Source organism: Mastacembelus armatus, chromosome 17 (assembly GCF_900324485.2).
Source record: "Mastacembelus armatus chromosome 17, fMasArm1.2, whole genome shotgun sequence".
Classification (NCBI taxonomy): domain Eukaryota; kingdom Metazoa; phylum Chordata; class Actinopteri; order Synbranchiformes; family Mastacembelidae; genus Mastacembelus; species Mastacembelus armatus.
The window spans coordinates 17,542,184-17,563,576 of record NC_046649.1 but is presented as its reverse complement, the minus strand read 5'-3'; the positions used below and the strand labels follow the sequence as shown (position 1 = coordinate 17,563,576).

The window sequence follows — 21,393 nt, the reverse complement described above, 5'->3', positions numbered from 1 at the left end:
GTTCTCTGATGTAAACAACAAAACCAAGATGTCCTGATGAAAATCACTGTCTTTTTGAGTAAAAGCCAGCTGAACGAAAACCTTTGAGTAAAAGTTTTATTTTTTTCCTGTACAAAATCATATTAGTTGCCATTCTCAGTAATTTTATTATTATCTCCCCACTAGTTCAAGTCCCCCATCTTTAGGAACAATCACATATTAAGTTCTCACAAATGACGCACAGAAAGTATATAAAAATGTTCACATCTTTGTCCAATTCTTAAGCTTTCTTACTGAATTAGACACATCTGGACAGACACTGGAAGTACCTCTAAAAACTTGTTACTGTACTTTCATATTTTCAATCTCTACAAAAGCACTAAAGCCCCATCTGGACCACACTGTCTGCAAGGTGTGTACTCTGTCTGGTTTTAGTAACTTTGCTTCAGAATTGATCCAGCATCTCTGCAACTGGAGAAATTGGTAAGAAAAAAAAAAACAAAAAAACAAAAACAAAGGAGCTCTACACAGGCAAATGCCATTTGAGACGTTCTAGTAAACGTCAGGAGATGGCTTTGCATAGTTCCACTTACAAATGAAGAGATTTGTTCTGTGTAGTTGGCTTTGGATAATTTTCCCTCCAGCAGACTAAAGGATATTGAAGGCATGTTTAGTCATAAGTTGTTGGGATTTTACTGAGAAGAAAAAGAAATACTACAGCTGTGTGTAAGCTTTACACATCAATATAAATTTAACAGATATAACAGTTCCCTGTACCAATTATCATGGGATGACTCATCTTCTGCTCTGCTAAACTGTGTAAATGTGCGCAATATAAGGAGAACGAATTTAGAGTCAGTTTACAACAAGCAGATTTGTGCACCCAAGATGGTAATTACAGACAAACATGAACTAAATCCCAGTTAAATTTCACAGCTGAAATGTCCATTTCAAAACATCTATAAAATGTTAAAATAAGAAAACTGTTTTTTGCTCTGGTAAATAATCAAAATGCATCTTTACAATTTCAAGTCCCAGTTTAAATGAAAATAAAAGTAAAAGCATAATAAATTGGTGTGATTTGCCATTCAAGCGACCGTGTTAAAAGGAATCATACAAACCACTTTCAGGTTCTCATTCGTCCACCTGCTAAAAATACAATTTATATCTGTCAGTACATTATTGCATCCATACAGTACACCTTTATCCTCTACTTCACCTCACTCTTCTCCATCAAAGCTTTACAGTCACAGCACACACTTGACGAGTGGTCACTTAAAAAGTGTTTGTGAAATAAAAATGGGGAAAACTGGAGCAGATGGAACATTTCTCATGTTAAAAAAAACAAACAAAAAAAAAAAAGTTTATCTGCAAGTGGATTTGAAATTAAGAGAAAATCGCTCTCTCTTTTTCATCACAGTGTTGTGGCCATCCATATGGATTATTCTGATTAGCAGGGTTTCCAGAAATTAACATGCCTGCACCGATCTGGACACTTGGACACTTTCCCAAATGTTTGGTCCATTGGTACATGAGGGTCAAACCTCTACTTCAGAAAACATTTTCTTCTTGCATTTGTAACTACACCAGTGTGGTCGTGGGCTAGTTGGTAAAAATCTCTGCAGCTTCAACAAAGCGTGTGCAGCCTTGCTGAACTTCTGTTGTCCCAAGTGTTGATCTCTGCTGATGTACCTCTCTGTAGTGCCACAGTTTGCCCCCGGAACCACAAGACTAGAGGTTGTCCCCTGGCTGGTACTGTGGCTCTGTGGCTGTGAAGTAGTCTTCCAAAAAGGACTGGATGTACTCGAACGTGGGTCTCTCATCTGGCTCCTTCTTCCAGCACTGCCTCATCATCTCATGAAGGGACTCTGGGCAGCCTTGGGGGCAGGGCATTCGGTAGCCACGTTCTACCTGCTCAAGTACCTCTCGATTCACCATACCTGTAAAAAAAACAAAAAAACAAATCAAACAAAACAAAACACAAAGAAAGAAGCGTTATTTGGGGCATTCGCATCATTACTTGTTATTATGACATTAACATTGACAGCTCTAGTTAAAACACATACAGGGCAAAACATTATCAGTAGTTTGTAGAAGTAAAGATGTTCCAGTGTTGTAATAGAGATAAATTATCCCGGCCTCTAGTGGTAACATATGTGCATTAAGTAAACAAGATTACCCAATTTTTGCAAATACCAACAAAAAACAAACAGTGCTGCTTCATCTTCTGGGCTTTTTTCATCCTACTAGAATAAGAAAGCTGTGGATTCCTTCAGAAGACAGGAAGACAGTGGTCCTGAACCCTGTGACTCGGCTCCATGGGGAGCTCAACTGTAGCTAAAAAAGGTTCTGATACGCGGTCAGTGGCATGGTCACAGCCACATTCTCCCCCCTCCACCACCACAACCCCCCCGACATCTCTCTGTGGGAGAGTAGGGATCAGATTATCTCACATTTGAAGAGAGGAAAAGCTCAGAGCAGCTGCTGAGACCAGGATAGCAGCAGTGACACATAGGATGCTGAGGTGTTACTGTGATTTATATCATTTGCCTGAAATCCCCCTCCCCAATAAACATGCCTGTCATACGTATGAGTGTGTCCAAGCACCCATATCTGCAGTAACTAAAATAAGAATCAGCCTGGTTTACCTGCCTCCTACGGTTTCTTCACTATCAAGCAAGGCAAAAGGAAGAGAAGTCCTTAAATAGACTGCAGCACGGCAAGACAGGAGCCAAAATGAGTCACAGAACAATTTTAAGAAGGGCAACAAGGAGGTTCAGTCACTAGGACTTGTGGCCTTGGGGTGAATTAATTAGACAACGGTTTGTGCTGAAACCAGGGAGGCCACAGGAGCCAGATGGCCTCTACAAAAGATGATGGTTAAGTCTGCCATATGGCACTGCCTGTAATCAGTGACAGTCAATCACAACAGAGGACATGCTGCAGTACTGCTGTCAGGCAGCAGGGGGCAGAAATGAGGTGGCAAAGGATGGGGAGAGGGAGATCACATTAGGGGTACTTTCCCATGCACCGATGAGACATCTGCATTGACTCATATCATCTATATGCAGTTCTATTTTAATTTGGATGTGTGAGAAAACACTATTAAAAGCTTTCACATCTGAAAAGCATGTTGAAATAATCCTGAAACAAAAATAAATTACTTTTTCACATGTAAAAAACTTAAAAGCACTGCATTTAAGTTCCATATGAGCAACATATCCAAGAACTTTAAAACATAAAATAAAAAAAAAATTTAAAAAAGCAGGAAAACACACCCTCCCATGTAAAGTGAACTGGAACAAAGGAAGACATAAAACCAAATCTGACAAGCACAAACACATGTAGCTCTTCTCCACACCTGGGTATGGTACTCTGCCCTTGGTCACCAGTTCAGTCAGTAGTATACCAAAGGACCAGACGTCAGATTTGATAGTGAAGCGGCCGTACAGAGCAGCTTCAGGGGCTGTCCACTTGATGGGGAATTTAGCACCTGGTAAAAAGAGGAAACAGCCAACAAGATTACAGCTGATTAATCTCCACTTTTGCAATGAATTTAAATAAGTTTTTGGCATTTTCTTTAAAATCAAAATTACTGTCAACTAACAGAATCAAAAAACCCTGACAGCTCATGTTCATCAGCATGTAAGGATTAAATGCTAGTTCCTAAAAAGGGACAAAACCTGGCAGCGAGTCTGCAAATACCATTTGCATTTTAGCATTTTTAACAATACATATTGAACCAGTGTCAGGCTGTAACTGTGAACTGAAGGGCAGGTATTAGGCATTCAGAATTAATTTGCTGCCTATTTCTAGCCAGTGCAGTTCCTTCATCCATTCTTAACACACACCTTGTCTGGCAGTGTATTCGTTGTCCTCAATGAGTCGAGCCAGGCCAAAGTCAGCGATCTTACACACCAGGTTATCAGCCACCAGAATGTTTGCTGCTCTCAGGTCCCTGTGGATGTAATTCATCCTCTCTATGAAGGCCATGCCGTCTGCAATCTGGTACGAGATTGGAAATGACAGAGGGAGTGAGGAACCAGCTATTAGAATGAGTTGCAATGATTTTCGTTTTGTTACATTTGACCCAGATTTTAACCCACACTGAGGTTAGCAATATTTAGCAGAGGGAGAGATTATCTACAGCTGTCAAAAGGAGAACTACTGGACTATCCTCATACTAGCTGTCAACTCCCTCAGAAATGTCTCAGGGATTCAGCTTGTCTCGGCCTAATTCTCAAACACTTTTCCACTCTGCTGAACGTGGAGAACAGGCAGCTCAGGAGTGTGGAGAGGCGAATTAAGAGCAGAGAGCTGTAGGTGACTGAACCAGCAGGCTTAAGTGGCCTCTCATGAGCAGTGTTTAAGTGCTACAGCCAGTTAAGTGGTTGAGAACGAGGAGAGGCACATACAGCAGCGAGGAGGAACAGCGAGAGAGGGGAGGGTAGAGATGTCAGGTTGGAGATTAAATAAATATAACAGCCAAATGGAGAGCAAAACGAAACCCTTATTCACAGGGACTGAATATTTGACTCACACACACTCCCACCCACATGGAGCTCTCTGCTTTATTGCTGATACATGACAATCCTTCCGTCAAACAGAGGTAAAAGAGCCGCTGGACAGGTAAAAGGCAGAGGGAGTAGCTATGGCTGTGTTAACATTCAGAGGCTGAGTTTTGATCCTACCTGTGAAGCCATGTCCACCAGCTGGGGAAGCTTCAGAAATTTACCATCTCCCTCCTTCAGGAAATCCAGCAGACTTCCTGTAAAGAGTTTTAAAGCAGAGTCAATACTTCTTTTACTTACAATTAGTCAAAATAAAGTTCCAACCCAGATCTAATTTACCAAATTAAAGATTGATGTTTCATTTTCATCACACTCCTGCTGATCTGCTTCCAAAGTCCAAATTAAATTTTGTATTGAAATCACTACTCTAAAATAATTTGAATAAAACATCTGTCAGACTGGCACCAGTGATTAATGAGGCCAAGAGCTCTGAGGTAAGTAATCACACTCTGAGATCATGTATTTCAGGTATTCTGTTATTACTCTGCTTGGTATAATTTCTGCCTGATCTTCTTTCCGACAATAACGTTTAATTAAAAAGCACATCTAGTGAAGCACAAACATCCAAGAAACAAAAAACATCTGTAACCATAGGTGGAACCTAAGGTAACGAAAAAAAAAAAAAAAAAAAACACTACATGAACAAGACAGTCTCAAAACTGTTATTTTAGGTGCAGCTGGCTTGATTTTGGAGAGTTTATCCATGGCCGTGTACATATACTGCATGTATACTGCATCCAATTCAGTACAGTTTGCTTATATGGTGCCAAATCACAATACAGTCATCTCAAGGCACTTTACATAGAAACCCAGCAGCTATGTTACATGCCACATATGCTTTGTATAATTAACTTTCTATCGTTCTTAGCCACTTCTTTCCAGTCATCTGCATGTGTTTTGTTTCTTGGTGTATGTCTCTCCTCACCTTTCCCCATAAACTCGGTAACTATGTAGATGGGCTCCTCAGACACCACAGCATAGAGAGGCACCAGTTTGTCATGTCGGAGTTTCTTCATAATCTGAGCCTCCTGCAGAAAGGCCTCTGGGGACATGGTGCCTGGTTTTAGGGTCTTGATTGCCACCTTAGTAGTCCCGTTCCATGTGCCTTAATAAAAACAAATGCATCACACTGGTTTAAAAGGCACTATAAACCATTTGGATTTGTGACGGGTATTATTACCAAAATTATTCATCAAAGACATTTACCACAAAATGAAAGCACCAAAAAACATTAAAGATCCTTTTAAATGATTAAAAAGTAAATCCTAAAATCAACCACTATGGCAGTGATCTCAAGCATCTTTCTCATGTGGAAAGAGAAGCTCAGGAGAAAAAGGTCATGACAGCTTGAATAATCAGCCACTTCCTGGTTGAGAGCCACTTACTCACGCCCTGCTTACATACAGTAAGCTGAGACAGGAGATCTGCTGCTTACATTATAAGGCTGACCTTCATGAATGAATCATACTAAGCAAACTGTTTAAACACACATGTTAAAGGACAAAGTAGGGCAATGACAAAATCTAATAATATGAGGTGGAGAGAACATAAGAGGGCAATGAAAGCTAATGCCACAAGAATATATAGGAAAAAAGCACATTAGCAGAGAAGGGGTTTTCAGTATGGGAAGCAGAAAAGCCATTAAGAACAAACAGTGCAGGGAGAAACAGAGAGGGATTCCTGGGATTGCACAGTGGAGGTTGTGCAGGTCGAGGCTTGCTGCAGGCCAGGTTTAATGAAAGAGTGAGTGATGAAAAAAAAAAAAGAGAGTTGTGTTCATTGAAAGGCTCCTGTCTCACATGCAGGCACGAGGACTGAGGCGTGGGAGGTGACCCGTGATTACTGAGTTCTCTGTGTGTGTGTGTGTGTGAGGCCAACAGCAATCAGCATTTTCATCAGTTTATGGGCCACAGTGACAGCAAGGCGAGCTCTTTGCTAAGGTCAGTCCCACTTGACTTTATGCTAGTATGACTCATTCTATAAAGCAATGCAGTTCATGAGCATTAAACACTGTCAACACATTGTTTTATAAGAAATTAGTAATAAATAAGGCAAAGGGAGGCTTTGTTTCTTTATATAACCATTATGGTACATGTGTTTATACTCATTGCTAATTCATGATCAGTGTTGGTGTCAAAAGTCAGTCCTACAGTGGGCACATACATAACAGTATGTGCATTACTAACAACATAAGCTCTGTATGTATAAAGAAATGAATGTTGGAGGCCACGGTCAACGCAGCAACCATCCAAGTGCAACTAAGCAGAGCACCATCGTTGAGCTACTGGTACATCAGCATGAACTCTGACTTTTCATAAAGTATTGCAGATTTTACACAAGAGATCCAACCTGTATCCTTTTATAAATTTTAAAACTTTGCCAAAAGGGACTCTCACAGCAAAAATGCCCTTTTGCTACTTTGAAGAATAAAAAAAAAAAGAACTCAAAAGACTACACTTATGTAAGAGACAAGAATCTCAGACCAAAATTGACTTGCTTTTGAAAACTGTAACAGGCTTTTCTGATACTTTATGGTTCAAATTAATAATTGGAAACATTTCTGCACATTAATTGCTACTAAAAAATAACTGTTTACTTGGATCTACTTGTAGATGTGGACAAATTCCAAATGACACATCATGTGAAATGTATGCAGTGTGGAGTTTTGGCAGAAAAAAAAGAACAAATATATACGGTATATCAGATGTGTCCCTCGATACCGTTTAGTCTAACCTTTTCTAATGCAGTCTAAATGACTCCACAGAAAGACGCACTTTGGTTTTCAGTCAGCCTTTAAGAAGGAGCGAACACTACCGTACAGTTAACTGTTAGCAGTGAATAATTAGCAAGATAAAAGCTTTTGTAAATACTGGGTGAGTTCATTCAAAGACCCATAGAGACAGTGTGCGTGGTAGATATGCAAGTGTTTCTGACATGCATACACTGTGTGGCTGCACTAAAGGTCTCTTACCCATCCAGACTTCTCCAAAGCAGCCCTGGCCTAGTTTGACTTCCAGTCGGAGGGACTCTCGTGGAATCTCCCAGGCATCTTTAGCTAGTCCCTGAGTCTGAGGCTTCACTGTGGGGCACACAGTTGTCAGCCTGTAGCACAGACCATCGGCATGTTCTAGACAAGACACAAAGACACATGGAGAAAAGAACAAAAACAGAGAAAGATGGGTGTTGTCAGTGAATAAGCTGATAATTTACATCACCATCCTGCTAAGCTGAGCCATACTACTGTACAGTTAATGACTTCAGAAAATGGACTGCAAACATGTGATCACGAAGATGTGAATCAGGTTGAATTGAACTATTTCACTTCAGTTTCAGTACAAAGTAAAAAGCTAAAAAGCTTTAGATGTAAAGTCCTTCAGAGACACAGCGAAACTCTGACAGTGACAGAATTGTTGCATTTGAATTCTGCACAGAGAAAAGGAGAAACATGAGAAAACCACCGATCAGGTGAAAAACATTTTGCCTTTGCATTTGTTGCCTACTTGTCAGCATGACTTCACACTTATTGCTGACTTCTGTTTGGAGTTCAAAAGCTACACTTACATGGATATGAGGGAGAGCAGTGCTTTGAATTTACCAGTCATTACTTATAAAGAGCAAATCAGTGAGGGCATGCATCATGTGGAGGCGAGCAGGGCAGGGGCAACATCACACCGGAAGTGTTAACAAGCCTCCTCTTGTTTAAGGTTCTGCTTCTAGGACTTTACCTGGATTTTTGCACAGTTTTCAATAACTGCTTTGACCTGCATGTGTCATCTTTCATTGACATGCACTGCTTGCAATAGGTTTCAAATCACTGCAGAAAAAAAAGTCTCTCTTAACCTTATTCAACATTTATTCCAGCAGCAGCTATGCAGCTGAATAATGCATTTTCCACTTTCAACACTGAATTCATTAGCTGAAATAACAAATGAAGTTACTATGGGGAGTACTGGAAAACACTTCTTTAGAAAAAAAGGCAACACACTCCCTGGTATTATAAACATGTCTGTCCAAAGCAAACAGCTCTCACATTCAGAAAGTCTGGAAGGAAAAATAACTGACTTGGTCTGTCCAGTTGTAAACGACAATTTGTCTAAATGTTACCTGCAGCAGAATAACATGTGACTGGGTCATGTGGACATGCTGCATACCTGTGTAGTGTTTCACTAATTTCTGTAGCGTGTCAAACTGGGCCCGGGTGGTGATATAATAACCACCATTATCCAGCTTTCGGATTTTGTAGTGTTTGACGTTGTCTCCCTTCATCTCATCCCAGTCCCGGATTGAAAGAGAGTAGGCACCTTTAAAATAAATATGGAGTCACATAATAAGTTATATAGTAGTGATCAATTTCACATAACAAATCAATCAAAAAAAGCACACCTGACTTGGAACATATATTAAAGAATTTTCATTTGTTTCATTTCTCTACATTTGGACAAATTAATGTCCACAACCCTCAAAAATAAGTAAGAGGGAAAAAAAAAAAAAACAGGTTTATATTTTGTCCAATATACTAAAACTTCAGCAGTATCATTTCAGTAGTGATTCCAAAGATAAAATCTTCTTACCTTTGGTTGTTTCACTTTCTCGTACCAAGAAAGTTCCCCGCTGGTTCCCTGGAAGCAATAACAAGCGCTCTGCATCTTTGCGACCCATTTTACCAAAGTACCACCTGCCAAAATAGGAAAAAAAAAAAGGAAAAAAAAAATCACAGAGTTAGTCATACGAAGAGCCCTCACACTGAAATACTGCCCAACAAGATATTTACACATATACATGGTGGGGACTTGGAAAAGCTTTTGTGGATCTTATAAAGTCTGATATTATACTGTTAATTTAAAACCTCAGGCAAATAAAACTGATTTGATATTAGTCAGTTAACATTAATGCATTTCTTAAGTGTTTTACCTTTGAGGACAGACAGCGGCATCGAAATACTTTCATTCTGATTCAAGTGAAAATAATTCAGACCACACTATTTTAATTACAGCTAATGACCAACTTTGCCCCGGGCAGTCAGACGTTGGCTTGTTCAACTACACGTAAATGTCCCATAAAAAGTTCAGTCACTGCTGCCACGAATAAATAAGCAACACATTCACTCATGGCTGTAAACAATCTTAAAATCTAGCTTTTCTTCAAGAACACGCTGACTCTTTCAGATTCCAGTTATGTTTGACATGAGCTGATCCATCTCATCTTACAGCCATATTTTGTTTTCCCACATGAATTTCAGGAGAAAATCCAAAAAAACCTACACACTGTCAATACGCAGTACTGACTTTAGACGACAATGAGTGCCACGTATTGTTGCAAAGTTAACTGGCTGGTTTCCCCAGTTTTTTTTTTTATGAGCAGCTTACATCTGTAATAATATCATAATGGCCATGAGCCAATTAGAAACAAGGCCAAGGCTGCCTAAAAACAGGACTGTCCCTCAACATTTCGGTCACACCGAATAAACAGCAATCATAATATGCCACCGGCTCCCAGCAACAAACCAGGGCTCCATTGTTTTTAAACATGTGTATACGATGGATTAGTCACAATGTGTGACTGCCAAGCAGCATCATGTCATCTTAATGAAAGCAGAACTTACTGAACAGGGTGAGAAACAGGAAAGGCATGAGAAGGAGAAAACAGGAGCGAAACATGGAGATGCAGATTTTTAGAACAGGAAATGAGTTCTCACTCTTCAGCCTGTATGGAGTCAGCTGGGGCCACATAGTTACTGGGGATGTAGCCTTTCTGTCCGGTGTTGATGGAGCGAGCCTCCCACCAGTCACCTTCCCTGAGGTGACAAACCAATCAGAAATTAGAACAACACAATACACACATACAAGCAGGTTTCAAAAATACACTAACACTTAAAAGAAACCTGATGGTATGAAAGTATACTGAGAAAACCAAAGCAAGGTCATATGTGTATGTAAGTCAGCTGCTTGTCTTGCTGGGTCTCTACAAAAACAAATGGCATTTTCATAGAAGACTAAAGAAAACTGTCTGCATTATTAACATGGACAGTGACAGGAGATGATTGTGATGGATGTTGACAATAGAAGTGGTGGAGATGGTGCTCTCAAAGTTTGAAGCAGGGAATAAGTAACACTATATTTTATATTAGTATTAAAATTATAGTATTGCATGTCTTTGAATACAACTACTGTATCAATAAAACAGATATTAATTTACTACTTTACTAGAGGAGAGAAAAGTGGTACATTTAACTTCGCTGTATCCAAAATATTCTCTAAACTAGAGGAATAATCTGTGCGGAAGAGAAAAGTGATTGAGGGCTAAACAGATGGCCCATCAGAGGAACCCATTAACCCAGACAGATTTCAGCCTTAATATCAGACATACAATGAGGGATTAAACACAACACAACACAACACAACACAACACAACACAACACAACACAACACAACACAACACTAACACTAGGATGTCACAAATCCACAATGTAGACACACATCAGCACAGCAGGAGTTTATCAGTGTTGAAAGCAAATGTACTGACGTGTTGTTGATAATCTGGAACCGATCCCCCTTTTTAAATGACAGGTCATCTGACGTCCTCGCTTCGTAGTCGTACAGAGCGACAAAAAACGTCACACCACCTGAAAGTAACAGAAAGTGAGCGTTAATGCTGTGCACACACGAGAGCTAGATAATCCCTCAGAAATGCTTCCTCTAATCAAGTTGTTCTTCTCCCAAAATGTTTGCACAACAGATCAAACCAAAATGAAGACAACAAATTGCTCTTTGTGATTGTCCTTTTTTGTCACTTCTACTGTATTTCAGTGTTTAATTAACAGACAATAATCAGATCAACAATAATGCTGATACAATTCAGAACTGTATCACAGAAAACAACTAGATGTGCCTCAGACTGCAGGCTACAAACTTTAACTTGGGGAAGAACTTTTTTAATGAATCTCAACCTCAGTGGCATCACTTCAAGCGATTCAAACTAATGTCACGTTATTGTTTGGACGCAATGAAAACAGCTGATGTGTCAATAGCGTGAAGTGACCAGGTGCAGGGGGGCAGCATGACTCTGATATGCTTATCTTGGGAGGAAATTGAACAGGCAGGGTGTAAGACGTACACCAGTACCTGAGGACAGATTTTTCTCCTTGAGAGAATGAGGCAGGGACTGAGGGCTAAGTGTGAGCAAATGAACTGCATGAGATTATTTTGTTTTTCACTAGATGTCATTGTTTTCAGCTAATTCTTAACCAGAAAGCTATTCTCTCTCAAACTCGTGTTGGAAACACACTGAATGAGCATGACTGAGGCCTATAAACTGCATGTTTTGTTGTTTTCTTTGGCTCAGGAGGACCCATGCCTGCTGCACTGGTGCCCATATTACAGACCTATTTTGAATTTCTCTTCACCCTTGATGTTTTGGCTGACTGGTTTTAAATGTCTAATTTGCATAACATCTGCTGGTCATAACGTCCTCACCATAGCAAACACTGAACCGAGTTTATTCTAGAGTTGTACGCTGATTTGCACATAATTACAAGAAGTTAAAAACAAAAACTGCAGAAAATTGCTCCAGAAGTATTAGGTTGTATTTAGGCTGCAGATTAGTTGAGGGAATTTGTGCCTGCCATTCTGGATAAAAAGCACAGCTTTTGATTTCTGTTTTGTCTCTTAAGGGGCTTTAGGACACAAAGTTATAGGAATATATTTGAATAGTAAAGGAGCTTTTACCCAAGTTGAGAATCTTTCAAAGCCTTTTTATGCAGATTACTTGGTTTCCATGTTCCCCTCTGGAAGTGTAAATCTTCTCTGCAGACTCACCTGTGATGACACTGGGGAACGGACTGCTCACAGCCACTGAGGTGAAGGAGGTGGAGGCGCCGCCAAAGGGCGTCATCACAGAAGACGCCCCACCAAAGGGAGTGAGCGCGGCAGCGTGACTGTTGTAGCTGTTGTTATGTGTCTTCAAAGCTGGCGAATGACCCATCAAGGTGGGGTCAGGCCCGTAGTGCCCCAGGTGGGCATTGACCGGCGTAGCATTTGAGTTATCGGGTCTGTACTTCAGCACCGGGCCCTTGTCCTCTTTACTCCTGACACAACCCATCGTCAAGCCTGCAAGAGGAGGGAAAAGAAGAGCTGCTTATAGTTTCATTCAGGCACGTTTGGTTGCATTTACATTGATTAGGCCATCAGCTGTCTGTTGCTGCATGAGGTGTACTGTCAGCGGAAGCTCTGGCATTTTTGTGGCGTGTTCTTAGTTATTTCTCCTACTTCTATATGTTGACAATGCTGATATGGTTCATTAATGTCAATGTTTAAAACTATTATGACAATTTAAAATGATAATCAAACCTCGACTCTGCTTTTAAAAAGGTCATCAGTGACTCATCTATCACCATAAGCAATTCGTTATTTGAAGATGATCAGGAATGAGACAGTATTGGTTCATAAAAAAGCAACAGAAACTAAAAGGCTTCAGCTCAGGCTTCGTCACTGGGCTGAGTTCCTGCCACAAACACAGAGAAATAATTAAAATATTGTTCAAACAGCCTGGAGCTTTTTGGATGGTCTTTGTGTAACTCTGCTCACCAGAAGATAAAGACTGCAAGCCAATGAGTGACTTCACATGACTTCACAAGTCCCAACAAAAGCCTGTCAAGCCAGCCAAGGTAGAAACTAGATCCTGTTACTGCCGATGGGCATTTCAGCTCTCCCCTGTGATCACACCATCACTGACACAGATTTAAGATGAGCAAAAAGCCCTTCGGTGTTAAAAGTTGGTGTTCTCCCCTCTCCAACACGGTGAAATATGAGGCCCCTTTCTGAGAGTGTTTGCTGTAGCACAAGGATTATGACCACCAGAAAGAAACATTGTCCTCTGAAGTAATTTTTGGCTCAGTGGGTGTTTGTCTTGGATTGTGAAAAATGATGTCCTCACAAGAAGGGTATCTAAAAACGTATGTCAGTTTACGGGTACGTGTGAATGTGTTATCATGAGCTGATACCATCATCCACACAGCCTGCCCTGTTTGCTCAGTTCTCTCTCACCTTTGGCCCCTGTTTACAGTCTGTGTGCGTGTCTTTTCAACAGTACAAGCTGCTCACACCAAGACCTGTCAGTGACTCAGATCCTGGCTTCCTGTCAATGTTACAACACAGTTTCTAGTGTCTGTAAGCGACAGGTTGAACCCAGCTGTTTGTAACAGAGCAACAAAGGTTTGTGCTGCTGCCTTTCATAGATGGACGCCTGGCAAGATCAAGACAAAAAACAGCAGTGGCACTGTGTCCATGCTAACATGTAAAAAAACAAAAAACAAACAAACACTGTATATTATAATAATATATATATTTACATTTATGTAAAAGAGATGCATGTGCAATTAGTCAGGAAATTTTGGCTTGTGTCTACATGTCCAAGTGTTTTTTTTTTGCATGTTTGGTCTTGTCTGTTGTGTTTGATTTTATCACCTCGTCTGATCCTCTTAATCACATGTACATGTAAACCTGCGATGATGAAGCTTACAAGTTTATTTACTCTGCTTCAGTTAAAAGGAAATATTTTCTGTCCTTTTTCTAGTACTTAAAGATTAAATTGTGAACTACGCAATCAGAAAAGTATTTCTCTGATTATGACTTCTGCACAGTGGACTCTGATTTGTTGATAATACTGTTGACAGCTTTATACCTAAGCCAACATTAGACTGAAATGACCAGTTGTTCTTCAGCCCTGAATTAGGGGTTTAACCTGGAGACTGCAAATGCTGTTCACTATTCCCCCCAACCTGTCTGCCATTCACTCGAATTGACGACCAGCTGCTGTCAATCAGAAAAACATCTTTTTTGAATAAATACTCCTTTTTTTGAACAGCAAAATGACACCATCTACTCTCTACACATAAAAATAAAAGAGTGGTGTTTCTTTCTGAAGGAAATCATCTGCAGATGAGCATAAAAGCAAATGTCAATCAGCATGCAGATGCCACATTTACAGGCTACAAACTAAAACTAAACTAAAAAGCTCAAACTAAAAAGCTGTGCTACAGCTAAAACAAATCGATCTATAATCAATTTATTTGATATGGATAGCGTATTGACTTTCGCCCATGAACAAACAGCACTGAGAGGCAGCATACACAGACAGTGAATGATGGCGACTGTAGGTTGGATGAAAATCGGTTATTATAAATGACAAAGAAGCTGAAGAACAGGATGGACGGTGGGAGAGGCTGACTGATACTCAACAGAAGAGACATTGCTTAAAATGAAAATGCACCATTGTCTCAGTTCAATAGCTGACAGGTTCTTACATGCTTCTTTGTTCAGTCATTTGCACAATCACCATTGGTATTCTTGCATTTAACTGTGATCAGCAGATCAGCAGTACTGTGCATGTTTAACTGCTGTTTTCACATGCAACAAGTATAATATGATGCAGCTTGAGCTCAATTTGAAACAAATGCAAATACAACCAGACCAGTAAGTTAAACTGTCAGTCCAACCGTGAGGACTGGCTGGGAAACGAGCCCCGTTAAACAAATGATGGTGTTTTGGGAAACCAGTCATCCACAGGATAAACCATAACAGCTCGTACTCAAAGCAATGCAGTTGTTGCAAAATGACAATAACATAGTTTGATAAAAGTCTCAGGTAACGTGCATAAGTACAATATTTATACAGGCACGAGCTGCAGGCAATAGTCCAAATATTAGCACATATACTGTTGCTGGCTGCTACTCCTACACTCTGCACTGTGTGTGGTTGTTTCTCTATTCCAGATACATGATTGGTTCAGTGAGATGCTATTCTTATTATCAATGGCTGCTGGTGTTGTCAAAACATGGTTTTGTTGGTGTATCAACCATGTCTTATATTTCTATTACGGAAAGGTTATTTTGTGATGATTCTCTTTAGCATTTTATCTCCCAAATTAATCTGAATGTCAATGAAAGGAACAAGAAATATAGAAAACAAAAAATTAGCAAATTAGCAGAGCAGAAGCCAACAGAAACATGAGTGACACCTTTGACCTTATCCTGTCAAACATGCCAATGATGACATATTTCCAAATGTCCAGATCACTTAGTGTTTGACCCTAAAGCTTCCTAAAACCTAAAAACCACTGATCTGGAGGAAAACACTGTGACAGAGTGCTGGTCTAGTGTAGAGAGTCTTACACTAGACTAGTATTATAGTGCCTGTGGTGCCCTGGGATCAAATATCCTGGTATCTGGGGCTGAAGGACACATATTCTGTCTCAGTCTGATAATCTGTAGTGTTTAGAGTATTTGGACTATGTGCTTTAAGGTAAAACCATCAGGATTGATGATCGTAATGAAAACTCATAACAACATGGCTGATCGAAAGACAATTTATTTGTATCATCGTATCTGGACACCTTCAGGATTCTTCAAGGTATCAGGGGCTACTTCTGCTTGGGAGACGTTTTAAAATCATGTTTCCAAATGTTGTAAAGTGATTATAGGATTAATAATATATTAAAAAACGAATTTCCTTAGTGATTGTCATCCATTCCTATTTACACTATGCATGCATTCATAGTATTTGCTTTGAAAACGAATAGGTTGCAAAAACTGAGCGAGCCCACGCGTTTTGCACGTGATCTGACGTGTCAGACTGGTTTAACGTCCAACAGTTTTACTTTGGATCACTTTCTATTTGGCATGAAATACAAAATATGATATAAAATGAAATCCATCATTCTATCTAATTAAAATTTTAATTTATCAATAATTCAAAAACTAAATCTAAAAATCGCTAAGGAGGGTCTGTAATGTAATTATGTTATTCACCTTTCTTGATGCTTCAGAGACCAAGCAGCTCATTCTTTAAGGACAACAATGGAGCAATAAGAAAGAGAGACTGCTGAGGAAATGGGACTAACATTTTGCTTCTCTCCTGGGCCCTGAGAAGACCAGGAAACCTCACCTACCCTGTTTAGCACCACAGAGGAAGGCTTTTGGTGTCCTCTTTATTCAGTCTCATCCACCTTTTGTTATAGACAAAGAGAAAGTGCCTAGTGGCGCTCCCCCATAGTTTCACACCCCCCTGAACTATAAAATCCCATACACATGCTAACGCAGAGCAACACACATGCTAATAAGGGCACAGACACACAATCCATTGGAGCCGAAAAACCCAACGATCAATCAAACCATGTGCCCCGATTAAATATTCAAAACAACCAGATGCCGCCATACACAGAAACAGATTTACGACCACAGCTGGTACGAAGTGAGAAAACTACAAACAAAATAAAATGACTGTAGTTTACAGCATATGTTCTTTAGTGAGTAACTGCATCCAAACCACCTCCCAGAGTGTCAAGGACACACATCTGCAGCCTGGGGTTCCTCAGTAGGTATTCCTGCACCATCCCCAGTGCTGCTCTATTTCACTCACATTTGAATGTGCTATCATCAAATCTTTAGAAGAAAAACCTCCCTCGAAATGAACTAAGTAACTGAGAAAGTCTGAGAATATGTGTGGCCAAGAGAACGACCATCATCAATGTTTGGGAGAGGTTCTACCATCTTATGAAATTAGCTGGAAGAAATGTGCTATTGTTTTGGTGGCTCCAAGGGAACGCAAAAAACAGAGATGTGGGTCATGGCTTTGATTTAAAAATACTCCTGTAAGCTGTTTGGGGCTAGTTAAATTGTTTTAAATATGTTACGTATTTACAAAACCAAAACAGTGGAAAGTCCCTTAATCAGCAGCAAAATCCATACGACCACACAAAAATGACAAAGTATAAATGAGCTAAGTCAGATATGACAAGAAACAGGGAGTAAAGGTATGTACACACTCCCACACATATTTGTGAGCAACTTCACTCCCAGACATGCTGTACAGCAGCACACAAAAGGCACCGATATGAGTTCAAACTAATGCTGGAGCCAGACCCTATCCAAGGACATGTGACGTGTGAGGCTGTGTGCCCGACTGGCGGTGACGCCGTGTCAGATTAAAGAGACAGAGACCGCTGTTTCCCACAGGGCCCAATGCAACAAAGCTGGAGAGATCCAGGAGAGGAGCTTTTCCTGTAGCCGACAGGCAGCAACATTCAGGAGGAAAAAAAAATCCCAACGCTAAATGTTATCAGGTCAAACGGTTAACTCCACATTTTTATACCATGAAAAAAGGACTAACTCACTACTGTACATGTCAGCTTTATTTAAATAATTAAGTTGTACAGTCACAGTAACAGGCTGAAAGGTCTTTACAGTATTTGGCAATGATTTGAGAGCCATGTTGAGAGAAAAACAGGGTCAATAGTGAAACTCAGACATTTGAATAGAAACTGTTTGGTGCAAGAAAACAAAAAAAGAGGACACAATTAGAGAAAACTTTAGAAATATGTACTAGCAGAGTAAAAAAAGCTACAGATGAAAAGAAAATGCAACATTATGCAGTAACTGATCATCATATATTCCATCAGAATCACTCTATATTTAGCTTTAATGCAAGTCAAGCTTTGTGTTATCATTTGAAGCTATTTTTATCACATGAATTCCTGCTCTCAACAAATGCCTGTGTAGTTCTGATAGCGAAGGTGTAAATGGGATCATCGGCCATCGGTTTGTGTGACGCACTCAGCCAGATGAGGTATGACACAGTTTCTACCTCTTAAGATTTCTGACTAACCAGATAAGATGCAACTCTGGGGTTTTCTGGGAGCGGCCCTCTGACCTTTGAGCTACCACTTATAACCTTTGCAGCCATTTGGGAAAACACTGTGACGCACACTGTGCTCTTCCAGGATGTATATTCAGAAACTACAACACATGATCTGAGAACACTTAATTACTTTGAATAATTAGAGAACAGGAATGAGATCAAACTTTAATCCTGTTTTGGTACACACCAAAATTTCTGGGTCCTTTTTGGGATATGCTCGAAAGAGCCACTGCCGACAGCTTGTTGGACGGTGAAAAAGCTTTTGTGAAAAACCTCCTCCTCTACATCTTTCTAACATCAGTTCAGTTTTTTAGTTTGTGGGTCAATTTTTCTAACGTTCCAATACCACCTATGTAACATTCACACATTTGGCTCACTGACTGGACAGGTGAGAAACTAACATGGGTTACAGCTCTTCTGTTACACAACTGTTTAGTGTAACAAGTTAGATGTGAACAATTGATTGCTACACTATACATGTCTGTAGTGCAGTAAAGTGGTACTATAGTGCCACACTGCATCAGTGCTGCACAGGGTGGACAGATTATTAGACTGGACAGTTAATCTAATGGGAAAAAAAGGGGTTGTATATTCAAAAAAATACATAAATCTCTTAAGTACCAATTTACTATTTGTACTGAAACTCCAAGTAAAACATGAATCGTTGAACAACAGGACTGGGACTATATTCACAAGTATCCATTAATTGCTAAGGCTGAGAAACACAAATCTCAATGACCCATTTCTGAAAACCAAATGTGTGTGTTCAGTGACAAAACACAGCAAAGCAGCATATCCTCACTTTCCAGGAGCCGAAACAAGTTATTTCACTTTTTTGCTTGAAAAATCACTTAAACTATTAATTGGTCGCTACAGTGTTTTGTTCTCCATTGATTTTTGTCAGCGCTACAAAAAAAAAAGCCATCAGGTTGCTACTGAGTATCTGCATTACAGTGCTTTAAGTGTATTTGGCTCACACAAAACAGCAGCTTATGAAGTCTATAAGCCAAACTTAGTCTTTTATACTGAAAGATACATCCTGGGTATAAGCCTGGAAGCTGTCAAACATAAACACTGGCCACAATCACAAAAAGATGAGTGGCTACTGGGGGCTGCAAACCATTACTGAAGCGTAACTCAGTAAATTGCCCTGGCACACTCTCTGAGACGCAGCTCGGTCTTATCTTCAGGGCAGCCTGCCATCTCTGCCAATCATGGTGAGTGGAGGGGCCAATGGGGGAAGAGGGAAAGACAGGAACTTCCTTCCGAATCTATTCATGCCATTGAGGCCACCTGCTGTGCCTGTCAAAGGCTAGAGGGAGGCAGGGAAAGAGAAAGAGCCATCTTCACGCTGTAAAAAAGAAGAGTTCTTCTTGTTCTTCGGGTGTCGACTGTGGAAATCTGAAATCTCAAGATTCTCTTTTCCCCCCATCAGAATCTGAACTCTTGCTCAGCTTTCCAACATGTGTGTGTGTGTGTGTGTGTGTTTGTTTCATGTTTAAACTTTGTCCTTTCTACAGTGATACAAAGATTTGGAAGCTTGTATTTAACAAACTGTAATGATACTGTAGAGTCTCATTCATGCCATGAGGACACTCGAGGAGTATGTGAGGATCCTTAATGCCTCCAGTTAAACTCAAGGCCCTGAACTCTGGCCAGGACCACCTGTTAGTTCTCCTCACTCCTCTGCCAACAGCCCTCTCCCTTCCAGCTGTGTGTGTGTGTGTGTGTGTGTCTGTGTGTGTGTGTGTGTGTGTGTGTGTGTAGACATGACTGTAAAGCCAAGTGAGGCTGCACTAACAGAGGGATTACCATGGAGGAGGATTATTGTGGCACCAGATATATAAGCACATAAACAGACACATGCACAGTTAGAAAACTGACGGTATGGACACGCACACAGCAGCACAACAGTACAGCAGCATTACTGTATTTCATGTCATCTCACAAACACAAATGCCAGATTTTGTCAGTGCAAATTGCAGCGTGGTAATAAAGGCATGTGAGGACTAAGCTGATTTCAGGTATATTTCAGGGGGTTAGTCATTTTGGGAAGTCTTGCAATAAAAGGGCCTGCAGCTGAGGCCTGCAGCAGCTGATCGTGTGTGTGTGTGTGTGTGTGTGTGTGTGTGAATGAGACTGGATGAGGCAAAGCTGAGAAGTGAAATTGGTTTAACTTGGTTATGGGACATAAACGTAAACACTAATATGATCTGAAACAATACCTGCTATAAATTAGGGGACATGATTTGTTATCCGGGTTCATTTCACTGTGGCAGCCTTGGACCAGGACAATGACCCACACATCTGGTCCTGGATCAAGGCTTAACAACGATCCAGGTTTTGTATTATAACATAACACACTGAGGAAACTCTCCTGCTCCTTTTCCACCAACTTTCCTCCAAGTGTCACAGCACAACAAGGCCCCTTTCGCTGTACTTCCAAGGAAAATGTGACTTTTTAGAGGAGAATTTCTTACCTTAAAAAGCGACCTCAGCAGTGTTGTACTTCGGCTACATGCGTCCTCTGATCTTTTCTGCCTCCACGTTTTTTTTGTTTTGTTTTTTTTTGTGTTTATTTCCCGTCGACAATCCAAGAAGAAGTGGAAAAACCGCAGACGCACGAAATTTCACTAACGTGGAATCTCAGTCTTCCGTCTGTCCCATACCGACCGACTACTTCCCAGCCCAAACTCCTCCGCTGGGATCCTTAATATCCCGGTAACAAGAAAACACACGGCCAGATGACAAAGCCTGGTTAATATGGCAGACAGCCGCCGAGCAAAACAATTGCTATATCCAGAAATCACCGCCTGCAGAGAGGTCAGTGCTGCCCTGAGAGACACACAACAATAGCCGGACTAGTACCGAGGAGCCGACCAGGCCGAAGAAGGAATAACGTTGCATTCACGCACTCACACACGACTCGTAATTTTAAGCTTCCAGCATTCAGTCGCTCTCAACGCATGGATGTACTGTATTACTGAAAGGGTTTAGGGGCCCAAGGGATCCTAAAGGAGAACCTTGAAGGGACCTATCCATTGGAAAGTCTACAAATAACAACAAAGTACAGCAGCTACAAAGACATTCAAAACACTCACTGACTAAACAGTGTGAAAACAACCCCACACTGTGCACAATGATGACCATTA

The 21,393-nt window shown here is 40.5% G+C and overlaps 1 protein-coding gene across 1 annotated transcript; it reads right to left on the bottom strand.

Annotated features, from left to right (window-relative positions):
* Positions 1-81: 81 nt before the first annotated feature.
* yes1 (YES proto-oncogene 1, Src family tyrosine kinase) lies at positions 82-21,132 on the bottom strand. The gene is made up of 12 exons (XM_026312741.2): positions 20,722-21,132; positions 12,365-12,655; positions 11,073-11,172; positions 10,246-10,344; positions 9,122-9,225; positions 8,702-8,851; positions 7,522-7,677; positions 5,476-5,655; positions 4,671-4,747; positions 3,831-3,984; positions 3,341-3,472; positions 82-1,919 (listed from the first exon to the last, which is right to left on the bottom strand). Exons 2-12 carry the CDS (start codon positions 12,645-12,647, stop codon positions 1,711-1,713), a joined length of 1,644 nt encoding a protein of 547 aa, XP_026168526.1. The 5' UTR covers positions 12,648-12,655; positions 20,722-21,132; the 3' UTR covers positions 82-1,710.
* Positions 21,133-21,393: the final 261 nt, after the last annotated feature.

What these genes read in the sequence shown, in the direction of transcription:
- yes1 (XM_026312741.2), bottom strand. Translation starts at nt 12,647, where the DNA reads ATGGGTTGTGTCAGGAGTAAAGAGGACAAGGGCCCGGTGCTGAAGTAC. An exon ending in GTTCCCCAGTGTCATCACAG is followed by an intron (nt 11,173 to 12,364) that starts GTGAGTCTGCAG and finishes TGTTACTTTCAG; the next exon opens with GTGGTGTGACGTTTTTTGTC. An exon ending in TGGTGGACATGGCTTCACAG is followed by an intron (nt 3,985 to 4,670) that starts GTAGGATCAAAA and finishes ATCTCGTACCAG; the next exon opens with ATTGCAGACGGCATGGCCTT.